This window comes from Puntigrus tetrazona, chromosome 9, assembly GCF_018831695.1.
Source record: "Puntigrus tetrazona isolate hp1 chromosome 9, ASM1883169v1, whole genome shotgun sequence".
NCBI lineage: Eukaryota > Metazoa > Chordata > Actinopteri > Cypriniformes > Cyprinidae > Puntigrus > Puntigrus tetrazona.
In genome coordinates this window covers 7,779,001-7,798,080 of record NC_056707.1, presented here as the reverse complement: position 1 = coordinate 7,798,080, position 19,080 = coordinate 7,779,001, and the positions used below count along the sequence as shown (strand labels likewise).

General features: G+C 39.5%; 1 protein-coding gene across 2 annotated transcripts in view; it reads right to left on the bottom strand.

Annotated features, from left to right (window-relative positions):
* Window positions 1–19,080, bottom strand: part of nrp2b (neuropilin 2b) — a 65,121-nt gene that overhangs the window by 23,814 nt on the left and 22,227 nt on the right. For both annotated transcript variants that reach the window (XM_043248785.1, XM_043248784.1), the window contains exons 4-8: window positions 13,990–14,217; window positions 12,003–12,158; window positions 11,579–11,748; window positions 9,383–9,538; window positions 485–629 (exon numbers count right to left, since the gene is read on the bottom strand). In XM_043248785.1, the coding sequence (XP_043104720.1) occupies window positions 485–629; window positions 9,383–9,538; window positions 11,579–11,748; window positions 12,003–12,158; window positions 13,990–14,217 (855 nt within the window). The remainder of the gene's footprint in view (window positions 1–484; window positions 630–9,382; window positions 9,539–11,578; window positions 11,749–12,002; window positions 12,159–13,989; window positions 14,218–19,080) is intronic.

Genomic DNA, 19,080 nt, shown 5'->3' with positions numbered 1-19,080 from the left:
CCTTCATCTGCTGCAGGACATGCTAACAGAATTAGATGACTGCTATCTCCCCATCTCCATAAATAGCCAAACTCAATCAGGACCCTAAAGAGCTCTGATAAATACACATCTGAGCTCACTTGACAGGGACACAGTGGGCGTCTGGAACAATATTTGTCACGTGCAGTATTCGTGGGCCTGCTGCGTATGAAAGTTCACTTGAGACAGGGAAACTTATCTAGATATTAGATATTATAGACATATACTGATATAAATTGACATAAAAATTGCTTAATGTACATTTATATACCCATTTATACCTACCTTGCTATCAACCAACCAATTAAAGGATTCATTGTTTAGAGTCATTAGTTCCAATTGTATCTTTTTCCTGATATTTTATTATTTGATATTTAAAAGTAAATAAAAAAAACACACAAATCAGCTCCCTTAAGCTGGTGAAATATTTTGACTTGAAGAAAGATGTGGTGAGAGTTTAACTGACCCGTGATCTGACAGCCATAAAGTTCGAAGCGCAATGCGATTCCATTCTTCCATGTCTGAGGTCGGATGCGGACAAACCGAGCTAAGACAGGCTGGGGGATCCGGTTCAGGACCACCTCTGAGGGGTCTACGTTCGCATGGAAAACCTAAGGAGGCAGAGAGAGAAAAAAGAGAAAGATTTATGACTATTCTGGAGGTGGTTTGGCTGAGGCCACTCATTCAAAAACAAACTAACCTCACAAACAAGCACAGTAAGAGCTTCTTTACTGGGGTCAAGTGAGATTGTGACTTTAATCGCTGTTAAAATACACACACCACTGAATACACACATAGACGCCAATGTTCACATCGTAAATTCAAACATAAAACGCTGTTTCCTCCAAAATGATTAAAGTCATTGGTTGAGAGTGTATGAAGAATCAGTTGTCACTCTTTGGGATTGAATATTGTCAAATAAAGACATTAAATCAGACGCAGCCACATGTTTTTGGGTGTTGTCATTGTTTACATCAGTATGTCAGATGGATCAATAGTTTTTCAGCAGGCAGTTCCCAAAGTATTACAGAAATATGCCATGTGCAGGATGGCGAGGATGGACAAGATGACAAGCTTTGATAGCAAAGCTCCATCACTCCTCCCTCCTCAGAGATGCAAGCCTCTGTCAGGATCTTTGTCTCCTGAGAGAGGAAGTAGGAAAGAGGAGAAAGAGTAGAAGAGGGTGAGTCCTGCTTCATTGCACAAACAGAAACAAAGCCTGGACCCTAAGGAACCGACCCGTCTCAGGATCCAATGACATCCGGGCCAGCTGGCCCAGGTCAGGTCTGTACTAGGCCAACACTCAGAGAGTAAAGAAAGAGATTAAAGATGGTTTAGAAAAAATTAGAAGGAAAAAATACGCCTGACATTTGTTAAATCGCCCCAATATATCATAAAATAAAAGATGAAAAATATGAACTGAGGACCTGTGGTCATTAATCATTGTGCATATGGTTAGTTAAAAGCAGAGACCTGGGGCAATTGTTCAATTTTTCACATATTTCATCATAATCTCAGATTACTACAAATCTACCTGCCATTTTTTGTTGTGTGAAACATTTATATGTGCCAGTGTATTTAAATATTAAAACTGAGAAAGCTTTAGCTACAATATTAAATGTAATACAGTAAGTAAGCATATTGCAGATCTCCTAAAAAATGGCAGATGGCAAATTGGCAAAAGATTAAAATTAATGATGCTTTATTTTAATGCTATTTTTAACAATATTGTTATTATTGTAATAAAATAAAAAGTCTTTTTCCAAATTAAAATTGAAATTGAAATTTAACAGAGTAATTGAGGTAGGCCTGAAACAGAAGACAAGTGAAACCTTGGGAAAAAGTGGTACTGTGTAAAGCTGTTGTCAGTAGGAAGATTCAGACATGCATCACAGAAATCTGCTTTTGTTTAATGACCTCATGATGGAGTGTGTGACCTTGCCCCTTCACTGCCTGTGAAGTTTTTCAACACAGCGGAGTATGTGAGAGCCAAGTGATGTGTGTGTGTGTGTGTGTGACGACTGGGGGTAAGAAGTATGTAATATATCACTTCTTTAGTGTGTGGGAGAGTCCTATTTCTCACGATTCACTGAAATAACCTAACACACACCCAGCACTTCTGAGAGAAAAGAAAGAAAAAAAAACATTAAGAAGCTTGTGAAATATTTCAACCTGTCCTCTTTCCAAAACTGTACTATTAGTGCTATTTTTGTATTATTTATATGCTTTTATAGGTTTATTAGCTTTAGTTTATATATATATTTCTATTTACCTTTAATTAATTTATATTAATTAAAGGTGTGCTATTACTTTTGAAAGTTTTTTTTTAATGAAAAAAAAAAAAAAATGTGCTTGAATTGAAGGAAGAAATTGTGGTTGACGCATAGCTTAATCATTACATTTATGGTTATATATCTTTTGACAGCCACATAGCAAATCACTAAAACCACCAACTACATCATTTCGTAGTTTCTCATGAGAAATTGCTATTAATAATATATAAAAATAGTTAGTCGCAAATGTTTTTATTTGCTGTTGCCCATGGACTGGGCGTCTCCCATTCCTGGCTTCTGATTGGCCAAATTGTTTAATCCAAAGCAGCAGCAAACTAGGAGCCATGAGACGCTTATAACAGATGGAACAGATGTATATCACATGGGATTTAGGACAGAAGGCCCACTGGTCATTATGGATGAAGTTCCGAGCTCAAAGAGTAGAGTGTTAACCATGAAGATGCCAAAATGATCAAAAAGCACAGAAAAAAAAAAAAGGCATAACAGGATTGAGAAGTCCAATTACTGTGAGGACGTTAGGGAGCAAGCTGAGATGAAGCTGAAGAACGGTGATTTCCCACTGGCCCTCTAAGACAGAGGGAAAGGGGAAACGAGAGGAATGACAGAAATGACAAAGTCCCAGACTCTGACAACAGGAGTCAATCTATAGAGGGGGAGGAGTCAGATACTGCTTCTAGCCAAACATATATTAGCGCTATGAAGCTACAACTTTATTGTTTCCTACCGTCTTTCCCACACAGACACGAGCACCTGCTAATGTTTTCTTTGCATCCCTGAGCTACAATGGCCCCTGACTGGTGTTGTGCTGACAGACACACAGGTGCTGGTAATGACAGACTCCCACACACCGAAACAGGAGAACTGCTGTCAACCCTGCTGTCTACTGACACAAGGCCACCCTCGCACCCGTTCCCTCCTTTTTTTTTTGCCCTCACACTGTCGGTTTTCCGTTGTTTGCCTCTCACTATGCAGTCGAGGCGTAATCTTTGATTGATGTACTCTCTGCGACTGCATGTGCGCCCGTAGCCAGAGACATAACAAATGGACACAGCCGTCATCGGAAGGTTTGTGCTAAATTACTATCATGAATCATGCATTTGCGTACGTTACCTATATCACGTTCCCTTGGGCTAGTGTTTCCCAGCACGCTGTCTATAGGGGGGATCAGGTATGTCTCATGTGATGATGTTTAAGTTTTGTATGCTCTGATTGTATCTGGTGTTAGATACACACGTATGCTTTTAGATTCTTGTGTTAACATCTGCTATACTTTAATATGGAGGGTATTTAAACATGATAAAGCTTGTTAAAGTGCCCCTATTATAGATTTTTGAAGATTACCTTAACAAATAAGATCAAAATAAATGTATATTATAGGAAAAAAATGTAAGTGTTTTTTGACCTTGCATGCATGTGAACCTGTTATTTGGGACTCCCAAAACCAAAATATGAACCTTTCATAACCCATAATAGGGGCACGCAATGTTAACAGTAATCTTATTGGCAGATAAAAGAATAAATAATAACGTAAACGACAACTTACACACTGGAACATGTGTAACATGTGGAAACATTTACAACAAAAACTGGTCTACCCTGCACTATTTCTAGGCTATATCACACAATTAATCATGTTCATTTGCAAAGTTCAATGAGCTGCCTGCATATTTATCTAAACTTTAAGAGCATTTAGCTTTATAAACAACTCATTAATAAATAAAACAGGCTCCAAGACTATGAGGAATATTCTTACAGCTCATATGGAAATAAAGGCCATGTTTCTTCTTATTGAGCACCATGGTTTGACACCAAACAATAAAAAGGCAGATAAAGACACTAAAGAGAGTCAAGTCATGAAAAATCTCATGTGTATTTTTGTTTATAGATATGCAAAAAAAATCAAATTCATGGCAGATACCTGTGGAAAAAAGCATGAATTTGTTGACGGCTCTGCTCTGTCTAGACACACACACAGACAGATCAATGAGGGTGGATGTAGATTAACTGTTATATGAATTATTGAAAAATCACGTCTGACAGTCAAGGAGTAGTTATATTGAACGAACTCCTTGGAAATTCATCAGCACAAGAAAATGTGTATGTGTGAGGGAATATTCATGAGATGAAATGGGTCCTCGGCGATGGCCAGCAGGGCAGGTTTCTTGTAAGGAGTCCCCAAAAAATGAGTCTGAGTTGAATTATTCAAATGTCTGGCACTAGGGCGGTCTACTTAAATAATAAAAACCCCCCAAACGAACACTCCATGAGGTTAAAGTGGGGACGCACACACACCTACTGTGAGACGTCACTGTTAACATAATAAAAAGAGAAAAGAGAGAATTTGAGGTTGCAAAATAGTGGACAGTCTTTCCCACAATGCCTGACTGCTTGGGCTGGGTTACGGAAAGCCACATGGCCGCAACAGGGTCATGGGAGATGAAAGAGGTGTTGCGTTCCCTGCTCTGTCCATCTTTCTGCCTGTCTTTCTTTTTGTCATTCGTTCCCTCCACCTCTCGCTGCTTTGCATTGGCTCGCTGCCACACGTTTTTTTTCCCTCAGACTGATGGGGCCGCTGGGAAATGTGGTCAGCGTTCACAGCTCTGCTCGAGTCATTACTCTCTCTCTCTCTCTGCCCTTCTCCTGCTCTCTCCCACACCTCCACGGCCCAGATGAAGATGTTGACAGAGCAGTCGGGCTCCAGTTGGCTTCAGGCCAGTGCAGGCTCAGCCTCAGAGGAGGAGAAACACGGAGACAGAAATAGTTCTGTGACAAATTATTTTATAAGTACAAATATTCCATGTAGCCTCTCGATTAATACGAGGTCATAAAAACTGCATGTAGAATAATTATGGAGGGATTAGAAAGTTCAGAAGAGCTTTAGATGAAGTATAACTTGATGTGTCAGTTTTTCCTCTGTCAGTTTGGAGGCTACGTGTTGGCTCAGGGCCCCTGGCGGCCCTTGGCTGTGTGCTCCGCTGTCAAGGATGGTTTTGACTGATAGTCTGTTGGTGGCACAGCAACGAAGGGCCCACTGTGGCCAAATTTGGTGTGTTGCTGCCATTCACCGATTGCCATATGACAGAAAGCAGGTGTTTATTGTTTAGTAGGGTTTTTGATGTGTTGTGAATTTTAAATACTGCTAAATACTTTTGGACAAAATTTAAGCACAAATCAAAAACTTCGAAAGCGCGATTCTACATGTTGTAAATACGAAACATAAAACTCCCTCTATAAAGCTTGTTTAGTGTGGAAGCTCATCTTTTGGTTTACAACGGCTGAAAGATCAAATCCTGTTCACAAAAAAACATTGATTTGGTTCCTGCGTTCCTCTTAAGTCCCAGTCTGCACGTGAGATTGAGCTAGAGGGATTGGAATGTGGAAGCCCTCCCTCTTGCTTTACCTTCCCACTGTGTTTCTGAAAATAATACTGGAAATTTAGAAAAAAGTGAGCAAATTGTAGAAAGATTCCTTTTTGTTTGATTAATCGAGTGCTGCAGGATCGAGTCCAAAACATCTGCAAATACATGTTTTTGCACTTCAGGTTCCATCATCATTGTTCTTTTTTATGGGTTTTTGAGCTGAAAGAAGGGTGACAAGCTCATAGGTGAGACAAGCTAAAAGGTTTTTCATGTTTTATGCTAAGACATAAAAAACATTGGTAACAATTTATTTTATGGTTACTAGTTGCTTATTAGCATGCATATTACTAGAATATTAGCAATTTAATAGTGTTAATTAAGCACATATTAATGCCTTATTCTACACAACCTTATTCTACATCCCAAAACCTTACCACTATTAATGAGCAGCAAATTAAGAATTTATTGACGGAAATATTGTAGTTAATAGTTAACAAGTGTTACCTATTCTAAAGTGCCACCAATACATTAGTAATACCTCAGTTCTAATTATTATTATTATTATTTTTAAGTGTTTTGGAAATGTCAACACAATGAATAGGAAAACTCATACTTGAGTACTAGTCCATATTCACAGCCTCATTGTGTTTAAACTTACAAACTACTCTAACTTAAATTTCCGAACTGTGCAACTGTGGTATTGCTTATACACCATAACATTCACTTTTTTTTTTTACTTCTGCTGATTATCTTACTAAGCCTATTAAGCTTCTTTTCTGCAATAAGCCAAAATCCAATGGAAAAATCCTACTGTCTTTTCCAGAAAACCAGCAGATGTGGGAATGTTTCCAGATAAGTTTCTCAAACATGCAGAATTTTTGCAATTCTGCTTCTATTTTGGTGAAACTAGCAACATAAAAATGACACACTGCCGCTTTCAGTCAACTTGGACACAGTACACACTGTAATTGGAAAAACAGACGATATGTTTTATGACCCTTGGTAGTGTAAATGTTTCCTCTAAAACCACTATTTGTCACAGTGAATGAAAACCACATTTGCATGACCCTACTAAAGACAGGTAACTGTGTATTTTTGTTTGAGTACGTGTGAAACGCTTTCTGCACACACTCTGGCTGGGCTTCATGCAGACGACTCGACTCAAAGAGCATCTATTCTCTAGTCCATGACATCACTAAAGGTTAAATCCTCAGCGGTACACTCCCAAAGAACAGAGGAGTCCTCCCGGGATCTGGCAGCGGTCTTCCATTATCCACGCGCTCCATGTGAAGAGGAGGAATGCACAGAGATGGACGTATCCGTCAGGCTGCTGTTTTGAAGTCCGAGCTGATGTCATCTCCCATGACAGCGCTCTCCGTTGCTTTGCCTCAGGATTTTACACATTAACACACATACCATATGCTCTCTTTCTATATAAACCCCCTTGATGGTATTGTTATACAAGCAAGGAATTTACCAGACCTTTATAATGATCTCTGTCAATGACAAGGCTGCTTAAAACGGTCACGTTGACCTTAAAAGCAGGTGTGGGACCTTACATAAGGGACTCGCTTATTTTCCCCACCAGTGGAAATGGAATTGAGACCTTTTGACCTCCTTGCAATTTGAAACAGTATGTTTGTGAAAATAGCATAAATTGTTCTGTCATTACTTTGATGGCTTTATCAGATACAGTCTCAGGAGGGAGTGTGTGGAAACGACACAGCCGTGGGATTGGCTGTGTATATGCATGTGTTTCTGTGTGCTGGGTTTCCAGTAAAAGGGAAGGGAATTTGTAGTTCTGTTCCAAAAGAGCTAAACACTGTTTTAAGGCATCATAGCTGCCCTCCCAAATAAAAAGTTTCAGTGGGTATAAAGTGGAATTAATATGCTGCATTTTTTGGTCAATTTCTATGCCAACACACTGTATCCTTGCCCAAATGTTTCCTATGCTCAACAAGGCTACATTTCTTTAATCCAAAATTGATTGAAATATTTGAACACACAGTTTATTTCTGTGATGGCAAAGCTGAATTTTCAGCAGACGTCTAATATGCTGATTTGTTGATGAAGAAACATTTCTTTTTATTATTATGAATTTAAAAAAAGCTGAGCTGCTTATTTTTCAAATGTATTTGTTTTTTTTTTTTTTTTTTTTTTTGTGGAAACCATGATATACGTCCTTTCAGGATTCTCTGATAAATAGAAAATGCAAATATTAATTTGATATTAAAATCTTCTATAACAAAATAAATGTATTAAAAATGTACTTCATTCAAAAATGGCTTAATTCAGTCATTATTACATAGCTTCCTATATATGTGCAGTAGACAAGAAGATTTTGGAGCACAGCTGTGTGTGTGTGTGTCAGATCTTATCAGATCTGATTTAGAGGTGACTGAATGAGTGTGCTGCAGGTAATCTAGTAGTGAACTGAAAACCCGCCACAGCAGCTGAGGCAGTTTGAGAAGAAATTAAGCCCTGCTCTGCTGATATCACACTTACACCACACACACTTACAATGAGACTATCCGCCGCTAGCCTACAGTGATCTTCCTCAGCAGCTTTTCCTGTTTGCCCGGACACACACACACACACACACAATCTGTCAGTGTCCTCTGGACCAGGGACACACACACCTCCGCCATCATCATTTGAGACCGATGAGAGCCTGATGTGGTGCTATCAACTCAAACCATCACCACACAGCCCTGAAAAATAATAACCTGCCTGACTCGAAATCCATTTACAAGACGCTCGCATACGAAACAGTTTACAGTATCGCAAATTTACATTTCATTTCAATGCCAAAACCCTATTTCCTGTTAATCTATATAGGCGATATTAAAAAAGCCATGACTGAATGCTTTTCTTCTGCAGGACTGAGGCATCTTGCTTGACAGCCGTTGAAATATATTCCTTCCAGGCATATGAATAAACAGAACGTTACTTAATAGTACCATTTCTAAATGGACACTGACCGGTCATGCTTCCCATAAGGCGCGGATCGCCCATTCCGCCACAGCCAGACTTCTTAACAAAGCTTAGCTGAACTGAAACCAAAGCTGTACAGTGAGCACATTAAGGGAGGACAGAACTCGGAGATTTTCTGGAAGATTAAAGCCAGAGGCTATTCCAGCAGGGGGTCCGGGGCTAAAGACCCAAACACCAGTTGGTGTTGGCTGGGGTCTTATCCGGCAGGTTATTCTCATTGGCGGCTGATGTTTTTTTACAGTTTCTTTCAAAATCATCACGCTAACATCAGAGCGTTCACATGTTCTCCTGTCTAGCAATCAACTCCATACAGGATTTCCAGGGGATTTGTTAATAAATGAAGATTAGAGTCATGTACCACACGGGACGATTAGTTTTACACAGGCCTTATCAATCTCTCCATTCAACTTTCTACTTTCACTCGAGTATTGTTTTTATTAACGAAGGCGTCAGGTTTTTCCCATTATCCAAAATGACTCTCTTAGATCTTAGGCTTTAATTTCCATGATGATCCAGCATAGTTTTTCTTTTTAGGTAAGCTAATAGAGGCAGAAATTTAACTAGCCAATTACAGAAACTGGTTAGAAACTATACGATCATGTTCTCAGTTCTTTTCTGGTCTAAAATGCACATTTCTTCATTTCTATAACCAGCACAGGAAAACAAAAACACCTGAGAGCTTTATTTCTCACAGGTGCCGTTCCCGCGTGATCGTACCTTGTGGTTTTTGCCATAGCGGTAGATCATCCAGTCTTCTCCGTTAGTGCTGACCTCCAGCTTGAAGGTGGTGACAAAGTAGGACTTGTGTGTCTCTTTAGACACTGCACCCTGAGTGGCGATGCCCGTCAGGACTTTCAGGAAGTGCAGGTCCACCTAAGGAGGAAGAAAAGGGAAAAAAAAAACATTAAATCTGTGGCGTTATGAGGGTTTCTGTTATGCTAGGTAGCCCCAATCTTCTTGCGTTGGTCTGAATAAAAATGCCAATTCATTCTTTGCCACTAGGTGCTGCTTTCGGGGCGTTAAAAGCTCACAAACACTGCTTTAAATGAAATTGAGCTGATGGGTTTGGAAAAATTAATTGCGAAACAAATTGTGTGGAGTTGTCAAATAAATAACGTAAAAATAAAAGTAAAATGAAAGTGTTTTTTGACCTTGTGTGCATGTCATCCTGATGTTTGGGACTCCCAAAACCAAAATATGAACATTTCATTACCCATAACAGGGCAACTTTAAACATCATATTGCTCCCATTATAATTAGGTACTAATTTTTATCACTTTATTCTAGTTTCTTTAGCAATACCACTAAAAATGAGGATGGCGAGAGAGTAAGATAAGTAAAGAAGCAGAAAGAGAGAGGGATGTGAGAGGAATGAGATAGTGGGAAGAACTGAAAGATGGATAGAGCTGTGGGAATTTGAGGCATCCCCTCCCTGCAGATCACGGGCGGCAGCGAAGGTGTTATCAGAGCCTTAAGATCAATCCCCTGAGCTCTGATCGATACTAACCACCTTCATTCAACTCTCCCTCTCTCCACACAGATTATCACCCTCCCTCGCTCTCCGGACCCCCCCACAATGATGATGATGATGATGATTGCGGTGCGAAAGCCGCCTCTCTACCCCTCCGCCTCTACCGCAGTGAGCTCCTTAATCAGGCATTCAGCTCCTGTCCTAGAGGAGGGCTGTTACCCATGATCCTCGGCTCTCCCTGCTCAGCGGGATGTCATCCGAACATGAGCGGGAAAACTGCAGCGTTTGTTATCTGTCAGAGAGACAGGTGTGGCTTTCACACACCGATACGAGTGTGCGCAAAGACATGCACTCACACACACCTAGAACCTTCTGTAAAGCTGCTTAGGGCCACAGAGAAACACACCTAGACAAAAAAATCAATAGAATCCAGGACTGCTGCTAACTATTTATTCCTAGGAAAGGACCCTCATCAATCAAGTGGCTGTTACCATCAGAGCGGGCTGTGCATCATCAACCCCTGCATGCGCCCAGAGACCACGGATAGAAAGAGAGAGAGAGAAGAGAGTCCCTGATGAATAGTTATAAAGAGAGGGAGAGAAACAATGAGAAAAGAGCATAAGAGAAGATCTGATGTTAAAGAGATGTTATGGGTTCAATACAGGTTAAAAGCTATCATCAGCATCTGTGGAATAATGTTGATTAACACAGAAGATAACTTGTCTCTATTCTCAGCAAAAAAATAAACACATAAATGAATTTTAAACAATAAAAGATTAAATAAAAAAATTACACAGTCATAATACTGAACAAAAAAAAACTAATTTAATAAATCAAATAAAAATAAATTACAAATAAAAATGAACATTAAATACAATGCCACAGTTTTCAACAACAGATCTTATCATATTGTACCCAAAGCATTCCTTCAAGGAAACTTCATCAGTTAATTTACCCTGAAACCTTGGAAAAATCGACGAATATAAAAGATACCCAGATCTCAGCTGCATGTACACACCCAAAACGGAACAACCTCTCTTATTCTGAACACACGCACAACAGAGCCGAGGCGTCTGTGTGAAGTATGGTCCTCGGGCATGTTGGCATTTACGACAGCTGTTTGTCAAGATGGATGCCTGGGCCGTGGACCCTGAGAGCGAGGAAGCGATGTCAGGTGTTAACACAACACAACAGCTGTGAGCTCTACCAGAAACCCACAACTCAGCAGCATCCTGACATAAATACGACACACTGCTTAAAGTAACACCAAAAGTAATGAGGCTCATTCTGAAGGCCTGGTGTAATAACTAACCTAAATCTAACCCAGAAATCTCAAATCCATATGTCCATTCACAAGCCTTTTGAGATTCAACAATGCACTGCAAGTAAGTTGAGAAGGATGGGAACTTCTAGACACGCAAATAAGAGAGAGGAAACGTCACCTGGATGTATTCTTTGTTGCTGTCCTCATTGGGCGTCCAAGCGTTATCTTCAAAGTTAAGTCGAGCCTGTCTTGGGGACCATCGGCCATCATAGAATGAGGATGACGCAGAGATCTGGTCATCACTGATCTTGTTTGACTCCATGCCAAGAGCATTACTGCAGTGGAAATCTGAAGAACACAGGTTTTTCTTATATTAAAGAAAGACACGCAAATAAACAGCAGAGCTGAAAAGTAGCTACAAGCAGTGCTGCTGCTGACTTTGCATTCTGATACATTACTTCAATCTTATTGAATTGGTTTGTTCAATTTATATAAATTTTTTTTAAATAAGACAGTTTCATTTAGTTCCTAGTACATTTTTATATTGGAAGCTGGGCCAACAGTTCAGTTTCGAAGCTGAAAGATTTAAATACACGACTTACTGTCATTGACCTCCTTGAGAGTCATGTTGTAGCGAGCAGAGAAGCCATCTTTGGCCACGGCCATATCCGTGTGAAAGGACAGAGAAAGGATACCAGTGGATGACTGTATTTCAGAAGGGATTTTAGTACCACAGTGTCGCCCAATCAGAGGTCCCACTGCAAAACACACAAAAGTAGGAAATGGTTTCTCAGCGCTGGGATGTAGACGGGTGTCGATTTGCTCCAGCTGGCCACTTTTTTAAGATAAGGCTGGTTATTCTCTTTTTTTTTTGCCTACAGCCTATACAACACCGCCTCTCTGAATCCTGGGACATTTATCTGTCAACAAATGTATGTGATTTAGTTTGGTCAGGCTGTAATGCTGTAGAGAGGCTGCTGTCTCACAGTAATGAATCCATCCTCCATCCTGGCGCGCACACACACACACACACACACACACACACAAACACAGTCCAGGATGGGTGAAATAGCCTCATATCAATCAAGTACATTGATTTTCTTCTCTTTTGGAGAGGAAAGGGCTTTAATACCGCAAGTGCTCTTGAACAGAGCTTGAAATAACTCTCTCTCTAGCTTTGATGGTGTTGATGATCAAATCAGGTGCTATTGTATACTACTATGATCAGGACGCTGTCTGTGTGTATCTGAATCTTGCTTGTTGAAGGTTGCTCAAAATCCCCCTTCAAAAATCACATTTTATGAATTAAGTAAAGATAAATAAAATCAGGCAAATGCAAAAGCAGACTTCCTTTCTCACAGCAAGGAATGAATATTTCATATTAAATACGTATGCATAAAATTAAGTATCAAATTATATTATGTAATGTAGAACATATCTATTTTCATAAGCAAGTTTTTTCATATTTTCTGCTGTATTTTCATATAGTGTTAAAATAAAATGTTAAAATAGCTCTTTTTCTATATAACACTGAAAATAGTATAATACTAAGTAGCACATATCATAAAAATAAGCATAATTCTATCTTTTCTCTATTTTAAAAATGAAGATGTTCTTGCACAATTAAGCATTCTTTTTCATATTTGCTAAAATCTTTGCATTAAAACGTAAATAGGCTTCCTTTTTCATAGCTAAAAACAGTAATAAATACGGATTGTTCAGTATAAAACATAGCATACAAACACATTACAATAATGAGTATGGGCTTTTTTTATTCATCTTAATTACTTATAATCTTGGTCGAGTTGGTTAGATTTATTAGATCACCTTAAATATACTGTTGTGTTTTATTGTCTACAGTTATTATGTCTGATTATATGTGCGTGTGCAGCTCCACAATATGAATCCCGTCCCAGAGGCAGAAGGACGAGGGTGGGGGCAGAATGGGGGTCTCGGGGCAGAAGCATTAATAAGACAGCTGGGGGAAAAAAGAGTGTATTCCACAGCGCTCTGTTCCAGACAAGGATTAAATCCCATTGCAGTGTTATTCACGCCCCATTTTCACTTTCCTGATAAAGGTTACCATGGCTGCTGTTACCCCCCGTCCTCCGTCTCCTCCACCCCTACGTGCAGAAGAATATGGGTTCGGTGGCTTTTTGGCCCCGCCTGGCGCAGATAAGGCAAAGCGAGGCCCTGGGCTCCGCTTTCATCTGCCAACGCTCGCTACTAAAATAGCTCCAGCGGCAGCCGCAGTAACAGCACGACAGCAACGCGCCTGAGCTTCATATCGGCAGCGGCCAACGGACGGGTGGTGCGAGAGCCAACAGCTGTATAGACTGCTAGATAAACCGACCAGATGGCCCATAGTGCCACAGTGAACGGTATGTGGATTAGAAATCATTAAGTGACCAAATTACGTAGGGCAGACATGCTACATACTGATCTCAAAGCAGACAATGAGGTCAGAGGGAAATGGGAAACGCAATCCTCTTAAAGTCACGGGTGGTCTGGACTTTGGGATACCGCGGTCTAATCCGAACCCCGACTGTAAATCCAAGCAGAATTCTTCAGGATTACATCTAGACTCACCCTGCGGGAGGCCGTCCCACACCTCCAGCCAGTCGTACTTGCACTCGCCCTCCGAGCCCTGCAAGGGGTCGTTCTCCAGGTCAAAAGTGAGGAAGGTGAGGGTGACGTCCATGTGAGGAGGGACGACGATGATGAAGGTGCACTCCAGATTGTGGGGGTATTTGTCGGGGAAGCCGGGCGACTCGATCACACCTGACGGGGCGGTGAAGTTTCTGGAACAGTCGGAGCCTGGAGGAAAAGAAATCAGGAAATATGTGAAGACAGCAGCCGAAACACACCGTCACGTCAAGCTTTCGTATTGACCAAAACATCTTGTGGGCTGGAGAGACGCGGGCTTTCTTTTGTCTGTCGCACGCAGAGAAACAGACACGCTCGGTTAGCTTTCTGACAAAATTGTATCGATGTAAACGAAAACTGGAACATTCATCAAAGTGAAGCTTTAAATCTGCAAAAGAGCTGAATTTGAATTATTTCCTATCCCTGAAGCCGCTGTCAATATTTAGCTACCGCTATAGTCTGATTCTCATGCTGCCTGTTTGAGTCTAAAAAAGGCAGGATTTCTGTGATATAGACAGACGTACTGTATGTTAAGGTGTCATTTCTGGACATGACGTTGTATGATACACATATCGGTTTAACCTTGTGCCAGACCTGTACAAAAACAAGCACGCTTTTTACTCTCTTCAATTCATTGACAAGTCAGTTTCATTCCATCACACTGGTTCATTCGGACAGTTCTTGTAATGAATATATTCATAAAAAGGTTCACTGATTTGAGTCCTATACACAGCAGAACATTTAGACAATCCCTTTATTTTAGACTTACATAATTTGTATGTATTAATGTTGTGTGATCGTATGTTTTTTAAAGCCAAGGCCAATTTCTTTTATTTTTCAGATACAATGTTATTCAGGAGTCCGAATTTATTGTGCGTCATATGTATTGCTTCCCAAAACACTTTCAACCAGAATTTGCATCATGAATTTTGTGAGAAAGGGAAAGATTTTCCCAAGCAGATTGACAATGCATCTTTCTTCCTGATGTGAAATGCAGCAAATTCTGCTGGGTAATTTTTTGGAGTTTTACAAAATAAATCACAATTTTAGTGTATGGAAACGAGCAGCTCGGACATTCTGCCTAACATCTCCTTTTGTGTTTCACAATAGAAAAAATATCATAATGCTTTGGAACAATGGGTAAATAATGACAGGATTTTCATGTCTGGGTAAACTATCCCTGTGTAGTAAACCTTAAAGTTTCAAGCTGGTACGCTGGATAGCGTTTGGCTTTGTATCACAGAGTTAGTGTTCCTTGTATGCTAACACATGCACAGTCATGCTTCACCTTCAGCCGTGACACACGTCCTACACACCAGCCTTTGACACGATGCACGGCACGTTCATGTGTAACGCCACCTTTTCAGAGGGCTGCAGTCTCGCACTGCTCATACTAATGCACAGAAGAGCAAACACATGCTCACACCTCAACACACACACACACATGCAGTCAAGCCCATGAAATCCCATCATATTCTTCCTGCAATCTCTAAGGATCTCCGTTTGAGGCAAAGGAAGTGCCGCTCGCATTATTTAAAAAATAAAAGCACAGACGAGAGAGAAAGTAGGGGAAATAGTTTGAGGAGCCGTTGACAGGGGCTGTGGGGGTAAAACATCAATGCATAAGAGAACAAACGCTCAGTGATCTGTGACTCTTAACTCTTCAATAACTCAAATGCTTTAACTATTTGTGTGCTCGCCGAGCAGCTGTGTGGGAACTGGAAATGACAACTGTGTTTTACACAACCTCATAGCACCTATATTGATACTGATACCCGAATAGTCCCGTTTCAAAATGAACAGAGCACTATTTAAAGTACTAGAGCTGGAGACTGCAGTATAATGTCTGAGGCCTTAATGACAGGTCAGTGACCCCATCTGGACGGGTTCAGACCTGCCCTTGAGACTCGCAAACATGCTCACATAGACGCTCTCATGCACAAGAGTCTGCAGAGATGAAACTTTTTTGAGGTCAAAAGGATGCTAGTTCAATATTCGCCCCAGTAGGCTTTTTAATCAACCAAAAAGCAAATGTGGCGTGCAAAAAAAGTGTATTTTGTCCAAAGTAAACAAGCCAAACCTCGACCCCTGGGTGGAAGTCCATTCTGCCTCAATTTACCTTTAACACCATATTTAGTTCAATCTGGGAAACATTTTGGACTCAATAACATACAGCTACATTTTTCTGTAAACCTCATAAAGATCACATAACTGCGTAGTTTTAGGGGTTGTGGATTGTGGATTTATTAAATGAATCATTTTTACTTTTCATAATTGCTATTTCATTCATTCAATCTTTAGTGATGTTTTTAGAATTATATTAAAATGATTTATTGGTGTTTTTTTTGTGAATGCTCTTTTTGTCACTGTATTTAGTTTTCCTGCATGCCATGAGTGTCTAATACAATAAACATTTATTTATTGATTTATTTATTTTATAATTGTACTTTACCTCTCACTATCTTGGCTTTATTATGACACTGTGACTTTAATTACAGTACTATTTTATATTATTTTATTTTAATTTCTGTAGCTCAAACATTTAGGAAATTCCTAGGGAATACATGGACTGACAGAAATATATATATTTATACTTTGAAAGCGATGTCTCAAGTCTCTTTGAATAAAAGCAACTGCCAAATGCATAAAAGTTTATTTGTTTTCAACTTTATCTCACAATTTCATTTCTTTTTAATATTTGTTCTAAGGCGGTAACTGGCTTTCATTGAGTTTGGTGGTGACAGCTGCGTTAATCACATATTTTTAGGGAGGCTAATATGATAGACAAGAGGGCCTGAGGCCTCCTTAAATAGGGTGTAGAATCACCTCTGCTCGTGCACCCGCTCAGTGCGGGCAGCACACAGGAAACCAGGGTCTGTCTGGCACCCGAGCAGCTGAGAGAGAGACAGGTCCCAGAGAGACAGCAGGCCAGGGTTAATGTTACACCCTCCTGCACTAATACAGCACACTACATCTGTTCAAGGCCTACGTGTGTGTGTGTGTGTGTGTGTGTGTATGAATGTGTCGGACTCACATCCTTGGCAAATGGTCATGCATTTCCCCTCGCACCTGCCTGTAGACGTCACATGTTTGATTGTTACTTCTTTCGAATACACATGTACTCTCTTTCCTTATTGTTTCCCCCATATCCATTGATCAGCGATATAAATAACCCATAAGAGACATTACAGTATATTTATCTGGGTAAAATCGCAGCTATGAAACAATTCCGAGCACATCTTCACACAATGACATTGACCCAGCAGTATGAGCAGCAGTATTTATTTATTTATGTATTTTTTTGTTTAAGAAAACAATTTAGGGGTTAATTTTCAAAGAATGGATATCTACGACTATATCTATATATTTTCTCTAGCTAAGGAAAGGGTAACATTTTACGAAGTGTACTTGCAAGAGAGTTTAAACGTCTTAAAACCGTCTAGTGATTCTGTAGCATTTTAAAACTTCTATGAATCAAATAGTTTTTAAAATAATATTTAAATAAATTATATGGTAGTATAAGGTTCATTAGTTAACTAAATCTTTATTCTTAGTTCATTAACTAATCTTAGTTAATGCTAATTTACTAATGCTTTATTAAATTAGTTAGCTAACATTAAAGATGAACAAAGATAAATACTGTAATATATATATATATATATATATATATATATATATATATATATATATATATATATATATATATATATATATATATATATATATATATATATATTTTTTTTTTTTTTTCTCTCTTTAAAATAAATATGTACAAAATTAGTTAATTAGTTATTTCACTTGATTAATTCCATTTGTGAAGTTTCTTTTCCTTTTATCATTGCATTTTATTTTCCCCCATTTCCGGACACTTTAATACCACATGAACACATCTGCGTGAAAACATCCAGACTGGCACGTTCCCCTCCATTACTGGGTCAGATGTGCTTTACCCTGCAGTGGTGACATTACGCTTTACTACAGCTTGTTTCTCAGACAGGCTGTCTCTATGTGAGTATATCTGATCGTACGAGAGCCTGCCAGTCACGCGCTGACCCTTGTACTCACGCCACCTCAGACGGGCAGACAATATGCCAGACCCCCCGATGAGCCGCTACTGTACTGGGCTGCGGTATGCATGAGTGACCCCGACGCCATCAGCCTTTTTGTTGGCTCTCATTAATTCATGTTTGTGAGCATGGTAAAAACAGCCAGCACGCAGAAAGATGGGGAACTCTGCCCCACCCCTCCTGCAGCAGGGGAGAGCCGCGTCTGGGCCGGGCGTTGGAGGCTCAGCGCCGGGATTGGCGTGCATGGCTGGGTCTGTCTGTGGCCAGAGGGAAACGGGGGGGCTGTTATTAAGGAGCGTTGCTGGGTAGAATAGGAATGTTTGTCATGGATGAGTGAATGCTGTGTGTGTGTAAGATTACAGCACTCTGTGTGAGGTGTCCTGGCATGATTTTTATTTAAGACGTACAACATACATGAGTAATGATGCAGATGTTGAGAATGCTTCTATGTGTATGAATGTGTGTATAGGGATTCCTGTCTTTTCGAATGTAATTTGCATTTAACAAAGTTGTTATATGTTAAAAGGAGTAGTTTGAATCAGAAATAGGAAAAATATATATCAGTGTTAAATACATCAAATTCCAAGCTCTGCATAGAAAATTATAATATATACTGCAAATATATATTGCCGTTCAAGGTTTGGGATTTGAAAGATATGTCTTATGCTCACCAAGACCAAATTTATTGGATAAAAAAAAACAATAAAACGAATAGTAAGAAATATTAATATTTCATATAGAATTTTTTTTTTTACAGTTTTCTACGAATATATGTTCAAATGTATTAATACATTTTATGTATTAATACATTTATTCCTGATGACAAATCGGAATTTTTAGCAGTTAATGCAGTCACCAGAATACTTAAATACATAAATAATTTAATACAAAAAAAAACATAAATCCTTTACTTTAAAACTTTCTGCGTCTTAATATTTTCTTCAGGATTATTTTATAAAGCAAACAT